General features: G+C 34.2%; 1 protein-coding gene across 2 annotated transcripts in view; it reads left to right on the top strand.

Moving 5' to 3' along the window:
- LOC105493520 (usherin) overlaps positions 1 to 21042 on the top strand; it is a 789359-nt gene that overhangs the window by 52423 nt on the left and 715894 nt on the right. For both annotated transcript variants that reach the window (XM_024796490.2, XM_011761218.2), the window contains one exon: positions 6974 to 7106. In XM_024796490.2, the coding sequence (XP_024652258.2) occupies positions 6974 to 7106 (133 nt within the window). The remainder of the gene's footprint in view (positions 1 to 6973; positions 7107 to 21042) is intronic.

Genomic DNA, 21042 nt, shown 5'->3' with positions numbered 1-21042 from the left:
CACCCACCTGGTTAATTTCTGCCAAAGCAACTATCCCTGAATAATGTCCTCAAGTACTTATTCATATTGTTTGTATAAACATCACTCAATAGAGAATATTTAATAAACTGGAGCATTTATAATTATATAAAAATTCATGTCAGTAAACAAGGCCACTCTGAAAAGCATGTGAAGAATCACACTATGACACATTTTGTTAGAAAACGGTGCCTTTTCTTTATTGCTTAGAGTTGTAACATCACGTAGTTCGTGATGTTTTCAGAGTATCAATTAGCCAATCAATCAGTTAGTGTTTATTAAGCTCCTGTCCAGCATATAAAGCATGCTCATCAAATTTGCAAATGACATAAATCTTAGAGGGATAGTAAATGCACTGCATGACAGATATAGCATCCAAAAAGATTTTGACAGCTCAGAGCAATGGGCTGAATCTAATAAGATGAAATATAACATAGATAAATATAAATGCCAACCCTTGGGTCCACAAAGCCAACTGTATATGTATAGAATGGGGTAGATGTGAGTTAGCAGTTGATGTAAGTAAGAAAAAAAAAAAAAAGACAGTGTTTTAGTTAACAGTCAGCTCAACTTAATTTATCAGTTTTAGCTGCATGATGTCATTGCCAAAAATCTAACCTGCAATTTTGAATTGTATTAATGTGACAATCCTGTACCAGTTTGACAGGTCAGACCACATCTAGAGATTGTAGTATTTCTGGAGCCACGTTTTAAGAAGAGAGACACTAAAAACTATGTCATATTTAGAACATCACAGAAACTAAACACATTTATCTTGAAGAAGACTTAGGAGAGGAATGACAACCTTCTTTACGTTTATGTAAGCTCTCACGTGGAAAAGTGATTAAATTTGTTTGGTGTAGTCTCAATAACTAGAACTGGAACTTATGAACTGAAGTTATAAGGAGATACCTTTGGGTTCAATCATTTATAATAATTACATATAATAGTAAAAGCTGTTCAAAGAGAAAGGCATTCCCAAAATCTGCAGAGGCGGAATACTAGAATAGTTTAGCCTAAGTGTCCTCCTTTGTAATGTGGGGACAACACCATTGTGAAGCAGCGATCTGGGAAGGCAGTGCCATGATACAGGGAAAATGTTCAGCACAGTGAGGGGCACATGTTAAGTGATTATAGCACACAGGAGATGTCACCTTTCCTATTGTGGGAGGTGTTGACATCAATCCTGAAGAGGTATAGAAGAGATGCTAAATGGATGGATTTAACAAACTAAATGACTATTACTTCAAAACCCTAACTGGCTGTAACTTGTTAATTAAATTAGCTGTTTAAAACTGTCTCTGAAACCACTAGTCACCCTTCTATAGCACCTTAAATTTTTCTTTTTTTTGAGACAGTCTTGCTCTGTCGTACAATCTGGAGTTCAGTGGCTCCATTTCGGCTCACTACAACCTCAGCCTCCCGTGTTTAACCAATTCTCTGCTGCAGCCTCCCAAGTAGCTGGTATTACAAGCTCGCGCCACCACACCCAGCTAATTTTTGTATTTTTAGTAGAGACGGGGTTTCACCATCTTGGCCAGGCTGATTTTGGACTCTTTTACCTACCTCGTGATCCACCCACCTTGGCCTCCCAAACTACTGGGAATACAGGGGTGAATCACTGAGCTAAGCTTTTTTTTTTTTTTTTTGACAGTCTCACCCTGTGGCCCAGGCTGGAGTGCAGTGGCGCGATCTCGGCTCACTGCAAGCTCCACCTCCTTGGTTCAAGCAATTCTCCTGCCTCGGCCTCCCAAGTAGCTGTAATTACAGGAATGCGTCATCACACCTGGCTAATTTTTTTTTGCATTTTTAGTAGAGATGGAGTTTCGCCATGTTGGCCAGGCTGGTCTAGAACGTTTCACCTCAAGTGATCCGCCCACCTCGGCTTCGCAGAGTGCTGGGATTACAGGCGCGTACCACTGTGCCAGGCCAAATGTTTGTTTTCAATTGTCTGTGCTTCTTTTTAATTATATTTAAAATGGAGAAAGAAAAAAAAAAAACACCTGTCTTAGGTAACTATAAAGTTAAAAAGAATGAATATGCATACATATTTTAGAACAATGGCTGACATAGTAGCTTTTTTTTCTTGTTTCTTCTTTTTTTTTTTTTTTTTTTTTGGCGGAGTCTCACTCTGTCACCCTGTCACCCAGGCTGGAGTGCAATGGCACCATCTTGGCTCACTGCAACCTCTGCCTCCCGGGTTCAAGAGACTCTCCTGCCTTAGCCTCCCGAGTACCTGGGACTACAGGCGTGTGCCGCCACACCGGGCTACTTTTTTTTTTTTTTTTTTTTTTTTTTTTTTTTTTACTAGAGATGGTGTTTCACTATGTTGACGGTCTCAAACTCCTGACCTCATGATCTGCCTGCCTCGGCCTCCCAAAGTTCTCAGATTAGAGGTGTGAGCCACCGTGCCTGGCTCATACTAGCTTTTTAACATGTTAGCTACTTTTACAATGTCAAAGTAAGTGGCAAAGAATTATTGGAGAATAGAGGAATTGAGATGTGTGTTTTGAAAAATACTAAAAATTTAGTTAAGTGCCTATATGGAAATAGCTTGAACACATCATGAGATTAAATGATGTGTGATCATCAGACAGTGAGGAAACTACCAATTAGATTGGAGGTTGGCTGTTGGTGAAGGTTAGAAATAAATTGGGTGAGATGAGTGAGGAAAAACTCAGAAGGCCTTAGGTTTAGGATGATAACCAATTGGATGGGACGTGTGGGGATTCCACGTGTTCTTAGGTAGGGGAATACAACATACATGTGATATTTTAAAATAAACTTATAGAGTTTTCAGGATACATTGCCTTACTTTAGCTTAAAAATTATGGATGGAATAGTGGAATCTTTTTATGCAAATCTTTCTTTCACTTAGAAATAGAAATTTCTATTTCAGGGCAATTTCTATTTCAGAAAGTCCAAGACTTTTCTCCTCCATAAAGTTTTCTCTTCTGATTCATATCACAGTGGTTTTTCTTTTTTGTTTGAATTTCTTAGCATTCAAAATCATGTTCCTTATATTCGTATCATCCATCATGATCTTTTGAGGGTAAATTTAAATTTAAGATATGTTGTCAAATCACTTCATGTTAATCTATTAGAAAGATGTTATTCTGAATGCACAAAATGGTTTTGCTTTAAATGAGGCCCTCCAAATTAATAAAACTGCTCTTCCTGGGAAGCTTCTAAGTTGGTTCTGGGAAAGCAAGTTACAGAGAGAAAGTCCAAAAATATGTTATATACCACACATATTAACAAATTAAGACATAATTTCTCAAAGCAACTCCTTGGAAAAGATAATCCTTCTTGACTGCATTAAGATTCAGTATTTAAGTTAGAAACAATCATCATCATTTATTGTGATGCAAACACTATCTAGTATATTAAAATGTATTCTGTTGTTATCATACATACAAGCTCCTTGAGAGAAAGGATGACAACTTAACTTTTGTTGGTGTAGGTCATAGGGCCACTGTGGGTACTGAGTTGATGCTTTATGAATTCAATTTAAATTAGAAGAATGTAGGCAATGGGAATACCATTTATCCGGTAAGATATTCAGCACAGGTACTCTGTCTCTCTATTTCTCAGCCCGAGTCAGCAGTTTCTTTCAGTTTTGATGGCCAGCAGGAGTAAAATGGCAGCAAAGATTTGGCATTTCAATGGAACATGTGATTGTGGAAAATTACTCTAGTCTAGGTGGACTTGATTCTATTTTCCCCTTGGTAGCTACTGAGTTATTATGTAACTTTCTGGACTTTTGAATTATATTTCTCACTAATCAAACATGCAAATGGGAGGATAGTGTCAAGAATTCTACTTAAAAAAAAAATCTAGTGTACTTTTATACTCAAAGGGATGAGTATGATCTGTTACAGGGACACAAATGTGACCAAAAAAGTGGTTAAAATAAAATATGAAACTGAAGAGAATGAAGATTTGAGCACGACCTTCTCCGTATCTTCTTTCCAAAGTGTTTTTGGATCTCTTATGAAGGGGATTTAAAGACTTTTCTACAACTGCTACTGGTTTTGTCAATTCATTCATTCAAGACACATCAAGAAACATGCACAAGCTCCTCTTATGCTCATAGGGCTAGAGAATGAGATAGGTGCGAAGTTTATTGTAGCAAAAGGCTTTCTTTTCACAAATCAGAAATTCCATTGTATGTATTCCCTTAAATAACTAGCAAGGGGACCATCAGGATGAGCTATTGCAAAAATCCACCTCAGTCTTTACAGCTTCAGGGTGATGGGGCCCCAGATCAGAATTGTAAAGTAGTTTAGAGAATCTTGGGACATAAAACATGGTGCAGAAAAACCAAAGAAGATTTAATCTTATGTATGGAAAGGTGGTTGGTAGGGGAGGGGGCAATGGAAGAGAGTGGCTTGGGATCATCATTAATCATTATTTAAGTACCTACAAAGTGAAAATATCCTTCTGGAATTCACTGCAAGTGACACTGAATTCTTCTACTAAGCAAATATGTGATGAGTTGATAAAAAAGAAGGTCCTGAACTCTTGACAACAGATATAATATGGTGAATACAGAAAATCAAAAACATGCTTTCTATCTGACTCAAAATAAAGGTGCACTTAAACTTGTAAAAGACAACATTTTTATTTGAATGATATGACAGAACTGTCACAGGAGTGTTACCTGCTATAAAGAAAGCCTAAGAATTATTACCTTTATTAGACCAGTGACACTGAGCTTTAGCCATACATTTCTAACTTCTGTCCCTCTACAGAGACAATTTTCTTTTCTTAAATAAACTGTCATGCTAGTGTTAATATATTGTTGGCTCTCTCATGCTCTGAGAATACTGCTGATATAAAACATGTATATGTTAGATTGGTAATAGTATCTTTAGTGTAGCTGACTAGAACAAATGTGTTTCCCTCATGGCTGTGCTAATGTGATAAAGGAAAATTGGCTGTTCATCAGCTTTTGGCTGGGTAAAGACAGTAGAGATGGAACCACATTCTTTTTTATGCATTAATACCACCGAGAACTTTTCACTAGTTATATTTCATGTGCCTGCATGTTGTGCAAAGATGTTGTAAAACATGAGATAATGCTACAAATAACAAAGTAGAAAAGCCTGTATCTTTTATAATGATAACAGTCAAACACCAAATGACAGTAACAGGCTGTAAAAAATGGGATGCAAAAAAAAAAATGCAGCCCCACTACCCAACAAAGCGGAATATATCCAGGCCCTTGAGGACTTGGCATATGATTTGAGGTATATTAAAGCTTTGTTTTAAAATTAAATCAAATGCAACACTAGATCAATGGATTTAAGAAAGAACATGGTTTAAATGAAAGTAAGGTAGTTAGAATGGAGAAAAGCCATTTTGGGTAACTTTTTGAAAAAATCAATATTACCAAGTAATTATTGTATTAACTTCCTGGTTTTTTATTTTCTTTTGTTTTGTTTGTTCGGGGGCATGTTGAAAAAGATTTTTAAGGCAATAGTTCACATAATGATTTTAAGATGTTTGAGAATAAATGTTTATCTTCATTAATTATTGCAAGTCTTTTTAACACAAAAGCATTAAAAGTATAAGTAGTTTCAGGCTCACAGCAACATTGAGTGGGAAGTACAGAGATCTCCCAAACATGCTGTACCCCCACGTACCCAGTCTCCCCCTCTATTAAAGCCCTGCACCAGAGTGGCGATATATTTGTTAAAATTGCTGGACCTACATTGATACATCATTATCACTCAAAGTCCATAGCAGAATAGCATGTTGAATGGTTTGCTATCATTTTAATTAAAATGTTAGCATCCAACCTTTCCATTGCATGACTTTAAATCTCACTCTCTCCTCCCCGTCTCAACCCCTCCCCTTTCCAAACCCTTTTAGTTGCCATTTCAGCTCCTTCACTAATTAGAGTACCAATTATTCCTTTTGCATTTAAGCCAAAAGCACTTGAACAAAAAGACTATTTGCAGAGGTAAAGTTGATGTCCAAACAGCGGATTAGTTTATTTAGAAGTGTATGCAATTAAAGATTTTGTGCAGGTATCTATGGGTGTTTTGCATAAAAGTTTGATAGAATTGGCTATTCCGGGCTCCTGTCATATAAACAAAAATCCCACAGTTTTTAATCATGTAATCCAAGAGTTACCAAACTACAACCTGTGGGTCAAATTGGCTGGCCACCTGTTTTTATAAATAAAGTTTTATTTAGACACAACCATGCTCATTTGTTTATATATTGTCTGAGGATGCTTTTGCATTACAGCATTAGAGTTGGGCAGTTGTGACAGCAACCATTTGGCCCACAGAACCAAATCATTTGACTTGCAGAGAAAAAAACATTCTCTAGCTATTTACAGAAAAAAAAAATGCTAATCCCTAATATATGCAGTTATTAGGCTACTTGCTTGATTGATTAGTCTAGAATGTGACTGGCAAATTTTTGTTATCCTGCATTGGGAAAGTAGACCTGAAAATCACCAACCGGATACCAATACCCAAGACAGTAAATTCAAGAAATATTTGATCCCAGTAGCTTGAATTATATCCACATATAATTCTTTGTTGTTTATGTGGTTTTAATTATTTCTCCCCCTTGTACTCATTTTGCTTTATTTCCAAATATAGCCATAACAAATTTAATTTGTGTATAAAGAAGTAACATATCCTCAAAAACCCTGTAAAAGCATGGCAAACAGAGCTGTTATATGTATTGGACAAACTATTATGTACACCTGTGAGCACCCTGGGAGATATCATCACAGCACAAAATGACACTATGTAGGTTTATATCTAGATAAACACATGGAGATATCATTGAGCTATTAAAATAGTGTTTTCAGTCTTCCCAACTGAACAAAGTAAAGAAGAAAGAAAGTTACTTAAGAAAAACTGCTGAAATGTGTTTATTGTAAAATAAAAGTTTATGCACTTAAAATAATAACGGTAGTAATTTCTTACAGGTGCATCAGACAAAAATCAGCTTCTTTATCAATGGTGTGGAGAAGGATCATACACCTTTTGATGCAAGAACTCTAAGTGGTTCAATTACAGATTTTGCATCTGGTACTGTGCAAATAGGACAGAGTTTAAATGGTAAGTTTCCGACTTCAGAATGTTATTTATTTCATCCAATTACATTGTTCTTAAAAATGCGTCAAACAAATAATATTTTAAAATATCTACATGTATTCATCTTCTAAGGCTACTGAACAAATTACCACCAACTGGGTGGCAGATTAATAAAATTAAAACTTATTTTTTCACAGTTTTGGAAGCTGAAAGTCAGAAATTAAGGGTTCAGTGGTGTTGGTTCCTTCTGGAGGCTGTGAGGGCAAATCCATTCCATGTCTCCCTCTTCGTGGTGGCTGCTGGCAATCCTTAGTGTTGCTTTACTTGCTGCTTCCCAACTGCAATCTTTGCCTCAGCCTTCATGTGGCCCTCTCCTCTGAATCTTCTCCCCTTTACCTCTGTTATAAGGACACTTGTCATTGGATTTAGGGCCCACTCACAGTCAGGAGGATCTCACCCTGAGTTCCTTAATTATACTTGCAAAGACTCTTTTTCCAAATTAAGGTCACAGTTACAGGTTCCAGGTGGATAATAGATCTTTTGGGTCTACTATTTAACTTTCTACATTTGGGAAGCTTTCAAATAGAAACTTCTTTATTCTGATTAGTTTTTAAGTAATTTCAACGTGTAATAAATTATATTTCCTCTCTCTCTTTTTTGATGGGTTTACATTTTAATGTACAGCATTGTTAAAGTAGGACTACAAAGTATTAGATGAAACCTGAGAAATAGTATTAATATGTAATTAACTGGACTAATGTTTACATTTATTACATTAAAAATGAGCCATATAGTTTAAGAAGATATCACATACTATATATTGAATAAAACCAGAAGTTGAAATAAGAAATTATCTTGAAATACCTAGTACAATGGTCTTTAAAATGCCTACATATTAAAATAAAAATATTATTTTATATTATTATATAATATATGCTCATTATAAAAAAATCTAAACAATATGGAACTCTGTGAAATAAAAAGTATTTTTCATATTTCTATTTTCAGAGATAGATATAGTTGAACTTTTTTTACTCCTCCAGATTTTTAGTACATTTTTAGCTAGAGATATAGTTATAAATATATTTTTCCAAAAATAAAATTACAATACATATGCTTTCTCTGAGCCCTCTAAAAATAAATACTTCTCCTTCAAATGTTATAAACAACATTCCATGTCAATGTATCTTCTCATTTAGATATATGTTCTCATTTAAGATGGCTGCATTGTGTGCAATTGTATAGTTGCTATCCATATTTCTTCAGTTCCTATAGTGAACATTTAGGGTTTTTTTAATGTTTCAGTATAATTAGCAGTTATTTTATAGAAAATATTATATATATCTACATATGTGTATATATCTGTGTCTATATCTATGTTTCTATTTATATATATCAACTAACAACCTATCAATCATATACATAGACATATACATACATACATATGTATTTGAGCAGTTACCTGATTGCACAGTTCCTTAATACTCTATACATTGGTTCCAACCTGCGTGAGTTCATATCCCATTTCCTCACTTACTAGCTATACGGCTGGCAAGGTATTTTAATGTCTCTGAAGTGTAGTCACCCTGACTTTAAAATGATGGTGATGATAATATTGATACCCCATAGAGCCAATGTAAGGATCAAATGAAGCAATGTCATATAAAACATTACTGTGTTTCAAGCACCTGCCATGTAGTAGATACTCAATATTTATTTGTTAAATGAATGAATGAATGAAGTGCTAAGCACAATGCCTGTATATAAACTATATTTTCTCTCTCGGGCATAGGGCTGGATTTTAATGTACAGCATTGTTAAAGTAGGACTTGATACAGTATTAGGTGAAAACTGAGAAATAATATTAACATATAATTAACTGGACTATGTAGTTTATGTTTTCTCACACTAAAAATTTGCCATGTAATTTAAGAAGATAACATATATTCTATATATTGAAAAAAACCAAGAATGTGTACTAAACTATATTAGTAAATAATAAGATTATTATTATTTTTATTATTATTATTATTTTGAGATGGAGTTTCGCTCGTCCCCCAGGCTGGAGTGCAATGGTACAATCTTGGCTCACTGCAACCTCTGCCTCCCAGGTTCAAGCGATTCGCCTGCCTCAGCATCCTGAGTAGCTGGGATTACAAGTGTGTGCCACCACACCTAACTTTTGTATTTTTAGTAGAGATGGGGTTTCACCATGTTGGCCAGGCTGGTCTGGAACTCCTGGCCTCAGATGATCCACCCACCTTGGCTTCCCAAAATGCTGGGATTACAGGCGTAAGCCACCACACCTGGGCGTAAATAATACTATTATTATTATTAATGTTATTATAATTATTTCCCTAAAATAGAAATAATTACATAGAGATTGAATGGCTGGGTTGAAGTACATGGTCATTTTATATTTTAATACATATTACAGAGATTGCTCTAATGCATAACAACAGGCTACCTCCAGAAAGGCTGTGAAAATTTATAACCTCATTAAAATATATAGCCAAGTACTTGTTTCCTTAAACTCTAACCTTACAAATTATCCAAATTATCCACTTTTTTTTCACCCGTGCCATTCCTCTAAGTGAAAAATATTGTTGAATATTGACTTAGAATTATTTGGCCATTAATGAGTTTGAGTAGCTTTTTACATATGTCTTGATCATTTGCATTTCATTTGTGAATTCCTTATTCATACAATGTGTCCATATTTATACTCTATAATTCCTTATTTATTTATAAAAACTAATTTATGTTAAGAATGTTATGCTGTATGTGTTTTCTTCAGTTTTTAGATGGCTTATGAACTTTGTGGTCTAGACATTTTAAAGTAATCTTTTAAGATTTAAGCAAAACAAAACATGTATGCAAGATAGTGCATAAATATTAAAGGTATAGCTTGATGAGTTTTTAATATTTATGTACACCTGTGTAATTCTAATTTAGAAAAAGTTGTAGAACATTTCCAGAATCTCAGAGTCCCCTAATGAACATCCACTATAAAGGTAAAAACAGAATAGCATCAATGTAGCCCTCTATAACTAGAGATTAATGTTGCCTGTTCTTGAACTAACATACAAATAAAATCATGAAGTAGGTACTCTTTTGTGTTCTTTTTGCTTAACACTATGCCAATGAGATTTTTCCATAATGTATGCAGTTATATTTTTAGCTTTAGGAAATACTTCTGAAAAGTTTTCCAAAGTGGGTGACCCAACAAGCAATATTTGAGGATTTCAGTTGTTCCACATCCTTACCAACTCTTAGTATTGCCAGATGTTATCATTCTTTGTCATTCTGGTAGCCAGGTAGTGCCTTTCCTGATCATTAGTGATACTCAGATCTTTTCATGGGCTTATTTGCCAAGTGAATATGCTTTTTTGTGAAGCCTTCTGCCAATATTTAATTGGACAATTTGTGTTTTTCTTAATAATTTATTGGAGGTTTTCAATATTTTGAATATGAGTTCTTTGACAAATACATGATAGCAAATACGTTCTTCTGGGCTAAGGCTTATAGTCTCATTCTCTTGATAGTATTTGTTGATAAGCAGAGCTTCTTAATTTTAATGAGTCTAATTTAGTCATTGTTCTATACTTAATACTTCTTGTGTTCTGTTTAGACTATTTTTGCAAACTCTGATATCTTGAAGATATTCTCCTACAGTTTATTCAGGAAGCTTTATTTTTTTACTTTTCAAATTTTGGTTTATGTTCTATCTGGAATAGATTTTTTGAGATTATATAAAGTAGGGATCAAATTTTTTTCCCACCTGTATGCATAATTAACCTAGAAAACCTTGTTTCTTGAAACAAATCATTGTTTCTACCATTCTGCAGTGGTAACGTCATGAATCAGGTATCTGTACATGTGAAGATGGATTTGTTTCTGAACTTTCTTTTCTGCCCCAATGATCTGTCTGTCTGGCTATACTTGGATCAAAATATTTAGTTTTAATTACTGTAGCTTCATACATGTCTTCATATCTAGTAGTTCTCCACCTTTTTTTCTTTTTTAAGATTGCCTTGGCTATTATATATGAATTTTAGAAACAGTTTTTCAATTTTCATTTAAAAATTCTGTTAGATTTAAATTACTAAGTTGCATTTGGGAGAATGGACATCTAGACAATATCAAGTATCCAGCCATAAATGTGATATATTCCTTTATTTCTCCCAGCAATGTTTTAAGTTTTCTGTATAGAGGTCTCACTCTTATTTGTTAAACTTGTTCAAACACATTCATTGGTTTTACTTTTTAATAGACTGTATTTTTTAGAGCAATTTTAGAGTCACAGAAAAATCGAGTAGAAAGTGTAGAGAGTTCCAGTATTCTCTCTGCTCCTACACATGCACAGCCTTCCCGGTTGTCAGTATCCCTCACCAGAGCAGTTTATGGTATATTTGTTACAATTGATGAACCTACATTGACACATCATTATCACTCACAGTCCATAGTTTACATTAGAGTTCACTCTTGGTGTTGTACAATGACAAGTATTCACTACTCCAGTATCCTCCAGAGTAGTTTCACTCCCTAAAAATCACTGATCTTTTCACTGTCTCTGTATTTTCACCTTTTCCAGAATATCATATAGTTGGAATAAAAAATAATGTAAATAATATAGCCTCAGATTGGCTTGTTTCACTGAGTATTATGCATGTAAGATTTCTTCATGTCTTTTCATGGCTTGGTGGTTCATTTCTTCTTAGTACTAAATAATATTCAATGGTTAGATATAGCATCGTTGATTTATTCATTCACCTACTGAAGGACATCTTGGTTGCTTCCAAGTTTTGGCAATTATGAGTAAAGTTGCTATAAACATCAGTGTGTAGGTTTTTGTGTGAACATAAGTTTTCAACTTATAAATACCAAAGAGCGCAATTACTGGATCGTATGGTAAGATATGTTTAGTTTTGTAAGAAACTGTAAAATTGTCTTCCAAAATGACTATATCATTTTACATTCCCATCAGCAGTGAAAGAGAGTTCCTGTTGCCCCACATCCTCACCAGCATCTGGTATTGTCAGTGTTCTGGCTTTTTGGCCTGTTGGTTTTCATGCAATTATACTTAGTATTGTTTTTGAACTTCATTTTCTAATTTTGTTACTATTACATTAAAATATAATCAGTTTTTATATTTACCTATGTTCAGTGACCTTGTCAAACTCATTATTAATTCTAATAGGTACACAGTCCTATCATTTGAACATATCCGGAACTCAATTCTTTTTGAATGTTTGTAATACATGTATGTATTGGACATGCCATAAATACCTCCTATAGATATTTTTATCTGATGCACTTATTAATTCCAAAATAATATAAAATGTTAGTTTTGTTTTTCCCTATGGCCTGAGTTATTAGACCAATGTCTAGTTTTAAAAAAGAAGGTATATATTTTTGATATTCAAAACACTGTGGTTAAATTGCCAAGCTCTGGTTTAAATATAACCCAGGTGTGATTCTTTGATCAAAATATTTACTCTTTTTAAGTCTGGTTTCTAATCTATTAAATGATGTTTTAATATGTAATTCATAGGAATCTTATAAGAATTATGTGAGATGTTGTATGTTTAGAACATATTGCTTGTTGTATAGTAAATGTGCATTAAGTGGTAACTATTTTTAAACTCTTTGAACATCTATTTTCTTATTGTGAAACAATAAGATAAGGATAACACTATCTTTCCATATGATTGTTGTACCAATCAAAAGAGAAAATATGAAGACTCTATTACTTTAGTTTGTGTATGCTCTTAGATCAAGCTAAACGTATGTGAAGAAGCAATATTTTAAGGAACTTATATATTTAGGAACTTGGTTTGAGTAATTAGTATATTGTATAATTTTATGAAATAGTCTGTGTGCAGAATTTTTAAATAACACATTAAATCTTGTGAGCCTTATTTCAATATTTAATCCCCATTAGTACTTCTAAAAGTGTTTTATTGCACCAAATGTTGTTCAAAGTATTTGATAGTGCCATAAATTAGTCCACTATGCACTGTAGGGTTAAAATGGCTTGCTTCTATTCTACTTCAGTATACTAAATGTTGGATTAATGCTTCAAAACGACAGTGTGAACTGAAGATGTTATTTTTAAACTGTATAGAAATAAATTTCACTTCTGATTAGAAAACATGTAACAGGAAACCGGTTTATTTCAAATATTATTTAGTTTTTATTACAATTTTCTCCTTTACGTTCTGGGCATTTAAGGGCTACAGAAGGAAAAAGATATTTTAAATAATTTTTATCTTTATTCTATCAATTTATATGTACAGTCGTACCTACTGTATCTTTTCTCTAATTAGAGATGGCATATAGACTGGCTCATTACTTCTGCCTAATGAGCCAGGCTCCATGCCACCTCTCTAATCAGAAAAGAGATAGGTACAGAATGTTCCTATGGACTTAGTATAAATCATTTTCTTTCTCTTGCTTGCTCCTTTTTTAAATCAAAAAATTAAGTCACTGTCCTCCATACTTTTGTCCATATCCAAGATGGTTTCATTCAAAAGAGGTAATTGTGCAAGCAGTTACAGAGCTGAGTTAAAGGAGCTCTCATGCAGTGCCAGGCTGGCTGTCTCTGCTTTGGAACAGACACCGCCTCAAACACAAGCACATCAAATGAAGGCCTACAGCAGATCAAGATGGATCTTTTCTGCCTTTCTCTGATTAGGTTTGACTTGGTTTTGTGTTTCTGCACCCAGAAAGTAACAACCTTCCACATGAGTGTTGGCTACTACAGAGCTTTTTCTTTGGGTCTTATCTCCAGCATAACTGCCTAGAAAAATGTGTTGCCAGTGACACTTTCTGTTACTGCAGGACTTGTCGTTGCTTTCCCTGGAAAATTAATCAATGGACCAAATGCATGCTTTTTAATGAACCCTCATCTATCCTTATTAGTGGTATAATCTGATTTGATCATGCTGATTTTTATCATACAAATAGAAACACCTTAGACCATCTATATCAACCAAAGTGTGACGACTCCTTTTTAGAACATTTTCTTTTCATTGTAGATTTATTTTAGTGCTTCCAGTTGGATATATAACCTAGAGCACTTGTGTTAGCAGATACGTAGCTATGAGGAGTCACCAATGTCATCGTGGTAATAGACCATACTAACTCTCCAAATTTTGGATATAAAATTACAGAACGATGTGAATCAAAACTTTTCCGAGTTATTTCTGAACTCATTTATCAGCAGAGTTCTAGTTGTCAATTAAAGGTGAGAATTTCTACATTATACATTCAAATGTGCATAGCACTTTCTTAAAAAGATCTTTGGTCATTAAGGAATCAATAAATATTTGTTGAGTGTCTGTTAAAGTGAATATGCAGGGAAGAAAAGGATCATAGTCTAAAGCTAACTCCTACTTGTCTTCCTTTCTGTGTTTTCAGTGTTGTGTGTCTTAGCCCCTATGCTTGTACTTGATTCTAAAATTGGAATGCTACTTCTAATTTCTACCAGTTTCCCATGGGTTCACGTTTCCAACCTCTGCTAGATATACAAACTCCATTTTAGTTCAGCTGAAATCATGCTAATTTTTTTTTTCAGAGAGAATTGTTTTGGGAATTAGATAAAAAGTAAAGAAATTTAAAAATTACTGAAATGACTAAGAGAATGGAATGGAAGAAGAGTACAGGAATACAGTATATAGATAGAGAGGAGTTTACTTAAAGTTAGTTTCAGAACATTGCAGACAAGATATCTAGCAATATTATCAGACAAGTTATGTTGTATATTTAAAAAGAGGCTAATGTAGCTTTCACAACCATACTAAGTAAAAACTGCTGATTAATTAAAATTTGAATGCAATATATGCAATCATAAGGTAGTAGAGGAAAATGGAGGCAAATGTTTCTATAATTCTAGCATATTAAGGACCCTTATTAGCACGATACCATGTCCAGAAATGCTAAAGGAAAATATTGAATCATCTGACTAACAAACTGGAATTTTAAAATTCAAACAATGATTATCATTTTGTACTTGATAGTTTGGAAAGAACTAAAAAAGAGATTAGACGCATGTTGGAAAGAGTTTGGGGTAACCTGGAAAACTATCAAAAGTAAAAATGTGAAAGCTACTTAATCCAAGATTTCTACTTCCAGGACATTATCTCTAGAATATTATTAGACGAAGTCTTAAATACATACTCAAAATGTTCATTGTAGAATTATTTAAAGTAACAACTGGAATCAGTTAAAACTTCAAAAAGGAATTGATTTAATAAATTATAATTTATGCCTACTATGGAATAGTATACACTATCAAGAGGAATGAAATATGTCTCTACGTAGATGGCAATGGGTTCATGATGTGTTATTACATGAAACAAACAAGATTGTATAGTACAAAATTCTATAAATTTAATGTATGTGTTATTATAAACATATATATATACACGTATTATTTAAAGGTCTGGAAGGAAATATGCCAAAATGTTGTTCAGAATGTTAGTAATGTTAATCTCTATGAGTGGGATTGCAAATAATTGCCTTTTAAATTTCTTTTTGTGCAATTTTTTTCAGTAGACTATAATTTTATAATAAGAATTAAAAATATTTTCCAATTTTGGAGAAATAATAAATGGAAGCATTTTCAGAATGGATTTATTCTATGAATGTAACAAGTTCAACCAGAGACGTCTAATATGTATAGTATAGAGGGCAATCTTGAAAATGTTAGTCATTTAAATTCTGTACTTGTCACATGGATTCAGGAAACACAAGCATTCCTTGGACATTTAACTCATTGTACATACAAATTATTATTACTATAATAATTAGTGCCTGATAAGCAAAGCATGAGATTTAGAATCAGACAGATTTGAGTTTGAATTCTAGTGCTGCTTCTTAACAGCCAAGTGAATTTGGCAAATAATTTAACTTCTCAATCCAATTTCCTAATATGTTTTCTCATTTATAAAATGTGTTTTATTATTACATACTTTTCAGGGTGATCAGAGAGCTTATAAATAATACATGTTTGATTCATGTTAGGTATTCAATAAAATTTTGCTATCATAAATATTATTGTTAATTTAGTTATTGTTTAAGTTTATTGACTGTGATACTTATGTATTTTAAAATAATGGCCATGACCATATTTATTTATTTATTTATTTTGGCTGAAATTCAAAATTCACTTAGGGTGAGGGAGAAAAAACGTCCAGTTTAGATTCGTTACATAGCAGATATTTTAAAATTCTGTGTTTTGTCTATGTAAACCCCACAAAATAATTTCTCTGTCTTTTTAAAGATCTGCCCTTTCTAGTGTTCTTCATTGTTTCCTGGTTATCCTCACTTCCACCTGATGTTATTTCTTCTTAACCTGAAGAACCTCCCTCCCTTTTCATTGCTTGTAGCTCAGGCTGCTGAAGCAAATTCTCTCAGCTTTTGTAACAATGTCTTTACTTTTGCAGGATATTTTCATTTGATATAGAATTCTATATTGATTACTGTTATTTCTTTTAGAACTTCAAAGATGTTTCATTGTCTTCTTGCCTTCATTATTTCTGGTGAGATATCAGCCACTATTTATATAAATGTTTTCTTGTATACTATATGTTTGTTTGTTTGTTTGCTTATTTTCTTGTTTGTTTTTGAGGCAGTCTTTCATTCTGTCAACCCAGGCTGGACGGCAGTGGTATGATCTTGGCTCGCTGCAACCTCTGCCTCCTGGGTCCAAGTGATTCTCATGCCTCTGTCTCCCGAGTAGCGGAGATTACAGGTGTACACCACCATGCTCAGATAATTTTTGTATTTTTAGTAGAGACCGTGTTTCACCATGTTGGCCAGGCTGGTCTCGAACTCCTGACCTCAGATGATCCACCCTCCTCAGCCTCCCAAGGTGCTGGGATTACAAGTGTGAGCCACCACGCCTGGTCTATATATTGTTTTCCACTTGATGCTGTTAAGATTTTCTTTCTATCTTTCATGTTATCAGTTTCACTATGATATGCCTAGGCATGGTTTTCATATACTGTCCTGCTTGAGGTTTGCTTGAATTCTTGGATCTGTAAGTTGGTGTTTTCATTACATTTGGAAGTTCTGATAGTTGTATCTTCAAACTTTTCTTTCTTTTTTTCCTTTTTTTGCTTCATTTTCTTTCTTCGTTCTTCGATAATAAGACTCCAGTTAGATTTATGTTAGAGCACTAGAAAGTGTCCCATAGGTATTGGATACACTTGTGTTTGTTCCTTTGTTTTCATTTTCCCCACTCTTTTTTGTGTTTCAGTTTGGATATTTTCTATTTGACTTGTCTTGATTTCACTGATCATTTTCTGTTTTGTGTCTAGGCTGCTGCTAAGCCCATCTAGAAAATTGTTGATTTCTAAATTATGCTTTTCATTTCAAGTATTTTCATTTGACTATGTTTTGTAGACTTCATCTATTGGCTCAAATTCACCCATCTATTCACGTATATTATTCGCTATCACCCCTAGATCTTTTAGCTTTTATATTATGTGTATTTCCAAATCCCTATTTGATGATTCCAAAATGTGGGCCATGTCTGTATCTCCTTCTATTGACTCTTTCCTGTCTTTACAAAGGGCCACATTGTATTGATTTCTGATGTGTCTTAAATGTTTTTATTGTATGATAAATACTTTGCGTAAAAGAATGAAAGAGGTGGAAGTAAATAATGTTTTTGCATTTTTCCCTTTACTAAGAAGAGCACTGCTGGTTCTATGAGACCTCTTGAATGGGATGGGCAGTAGAAAAGAAAAAAATATCAAACTGATTTGAAGTTGATCTGTATGTGGGCTTTACTACAGTTTTAATATTATTTAGCTCACTATTGGTTTCAGATATCTGTGGATAGAATTGAAAATAGTTAGACACATGTGTGGTGGGGCCTCCTTAGAATTCTAGTCTGTCATTCTGGCCTCTATATGGCTGCTTCCTTCTTACTCCTTCTATGCCTGAATCTTCTGTATCTCACCTCTCAGCTAAGTATGGGAGCAATCCTGGGTCTTATCCAATGAGTTATATATCCAATAAATGCTTGTGTTTCCTGTGAAAGGCTTATTACTTTCTAGAATTTAATTCATTTAGTTTTTTGTGTGCACTCTACATTTTGATGGGTTAAAAAATGATGACTTTAGGGCTTATCTGGCTTGTTTTGGTTGTTAGCAAACTTTGACAGCAAAGTGATGGTCCCTTACAACATTTTACATTTAAAGCAGATGTTGAACTATTATAACAACATCTAATTTATACCCCCCCCCCCCTTTTTTTATTTTTTTGGCACAACTCTGTCTGTACTTAACTCTCCAACCCTCTAGATTGTTTCAGCTATGGCTGGTCACTGACTCTGAACAAAAAAGGTGCATATTACTTGGCCCCAAAGATTATTTTGGTAGAATTCAGGCACTGAAGTTTTAATTACTTCCTCTAATTTTTCATGGGGATTGTCAGCTTTTGTGGGCCCTAATTTTATCTCTGACTTTTAACTTTTATATCTGTTTATTTGGTTTGCCTGAAATCTGTTTACTGCTAATATTTAAAACTGAAACATGTTTTTTTAATAAATCTAGCAATTGGATCTTGTTTCACTAATGATCATGTGGCATCATTGAATCTCAGTGCCCCAGCAGCTCTGTTTGTTCAGTTTGTATAGCACATGCATTTCTTGTGTTTCTTTTTCTGTCAGATACATAATCATATTGATCAGTGTATACCCCTTATACCCTGAGTCCAAAAATTCCTCAACCCTCCTGGGATCTTCAAATGATTTAACAACTTTCCACTATCTCTCACTTTTTGATGTGGTCTCTTCCCTCCTTACTTAGCTTAAGCTTCATGGTCGGTTATTATAACCACTTCTTTTCATGGAACTGGACTTCCCTGCCATTTTTTCTTCACTTCTCCTATGATCTTGGCACTACCACAGCACAGGTTAAATATACCCAAAGAGGATGACTCTCCCCACCTTAAACTCATGACCATGAACTTCCTATGTTTCTTGAGGCTGCCCTGTAATCATTCCGTATTTCCCTCATTCATTCACTTTCTCCTGTCTTATGCCAACTATTTATACATTTTCCTTTCTCCTTATCCTGATCGTCAGTGATTATACGACCTCCAACTTCACTACAAAAATTAATAAAAAGAATAAAAGAGCTTTGATAGATTTCTACTGCTATATTTATCCACCACTGGCAAACAATCTATTAATAGATCTGACCAAGAATATTCTTGCCTCATTTTCTCCAATTTACTCCTGTGTTGTAAAATTTTCTTGTATTAATGGAACATTTTCAAGGGAATAAAGGCACGTTGTTATTTTTCCATTAAAAATTATTATTGACCCTCCCCCATTTCTTCCACTAGCCATTTTTTATTTATTTGCTCCCCTTTTAGCAAAACTTCACCAAAGTATATTCAACCATAGGAGCCTTTAATTCCTATTTTCAAATTCCAATGTCTATAGTCAGACTTTAGCTCACCACTGCACTTAAGCTACACTTATCAAATCTCTACTCACCTTCACATTATAAATCTAATAGTTAATTTCAAGCCCTTATCTTTTTGACCTATTAACATCATTTAATGGAGGTGATCACTCCTTCCTCCTTGGTGTACGTTCTTCACTTGGCATCTAACACTCCATCATCTCTCTGAGTTTCTAGTTGCTGTGTTTCAGTTTGATTTACTGGTTCCTCTTCATCTGCTTGACATCTTAAGGTACCCCAGGCCTTAAGACTTAGCTCTGCTCCCATGTCTATAGACACTCACTCCCTTAAAGATCACCTCCAATCTTATAGCTTTAAATGTCATCTAAGTGACTTGACCTCCAAATATAAATCTCCCCACCCAGGCCTCTTTCCTCAACTCGAGACTACTCTGTTACATGTATCAAACTACCAAAAGTCTCTATTTGAATGTTTAAATTACATTTCAAAATTAAACTTACTTTTTTCAAAATGGAACTGGTTTTCTTAAGATCTCTCACTTTGATCCATACACTACTTCTTCCATGGTCTTCCTCATCTCAAGTGAAGGCAATTTCATTTTTCCACTAAGACAGAGAAAAAGATGTGGAGTCATCCTTGTCAATTCTCTTTATCTCATATTCAACATTTTTTTGTTTCACAAAATCTTGTTGGTGTTATCATCAGAATATATCCAGATTTTGAATCCTCCTTAGTACTTCCACTAGAATCATCCCAGTCCAAGTCATGGTTGCTACTTTGCCTGGATTACCGCATTATCTTTTAACTACTTCCACCCTGACACTCCACTTTATTCTCAACACAGCAGCCATAATTGTTCTGTTAAATATCAGTCATGCATATTACTTCTCTGCTCAAAATGCTCTATTGTTTCTCCATTTTACCAGAGTAAAAACCACCATTCTTACTATGACCTACAAGACCTAATTGAGCTGACTGCAGTTACTTCTCTGGCTTTATTTCTTACATCTGTTTATTTTGTTCTCCTTGTTTTACACACATTGGCCTTCTTGCTGATTTTTGGCTATGTGAGGTGCACTTCTGCCTTGATACCATTGGCTGTTCTTTCAACCTGAAACTTTTCACCTCCTGATATGCATCATGCTGACTCCCTTACCTGATTAGGTCTGTTCCATACCAGTTTCTTAAATACACCTTCCTTATCACCCTATTTACAGCTGCAAACACCAACTACCCACTTTGGGTCTCATTATGTTGCTCTATTATTTTCCATAGCACTTAGCATCTTTAATGTATTATAGGGTTGACTTATTTTTGTTGAATGGATCTGTTTTTCCCTCTCTAATATAAAAGAGAAAGCAAGATTTTTTAAATTTGCATTACTCACTGATATATCCCAGGAGCCAGAAGATTGCCTATCACATGGTAGCTACTCAATACATATTTTCCAAGTAAATGAATGGATGGGCAGCTTCCATGCAGCATTAAGCCTGTGGGTGTGCAGAATGTAAGAG

The sequence above is a fragment of the Macaca nemestrina genome, chromosome 1 (assembly GCF_043159975.1).
Source record: "Macaca nemestrina isolate mMacNem1 chromosome 1, mMacNem.hap1, whole genome shotgun sequence".
Lineage (NCBI taxonomy): Eukaryota > Metazoa > Chordata > Mammalia > Primates > Cercopithecidae > Macaca > Macaca nemestrina.
Note: the sequence above shows the minus strand (reverse complement) of the source record. Positions and strands in the feature narration are given on the sequence as shown.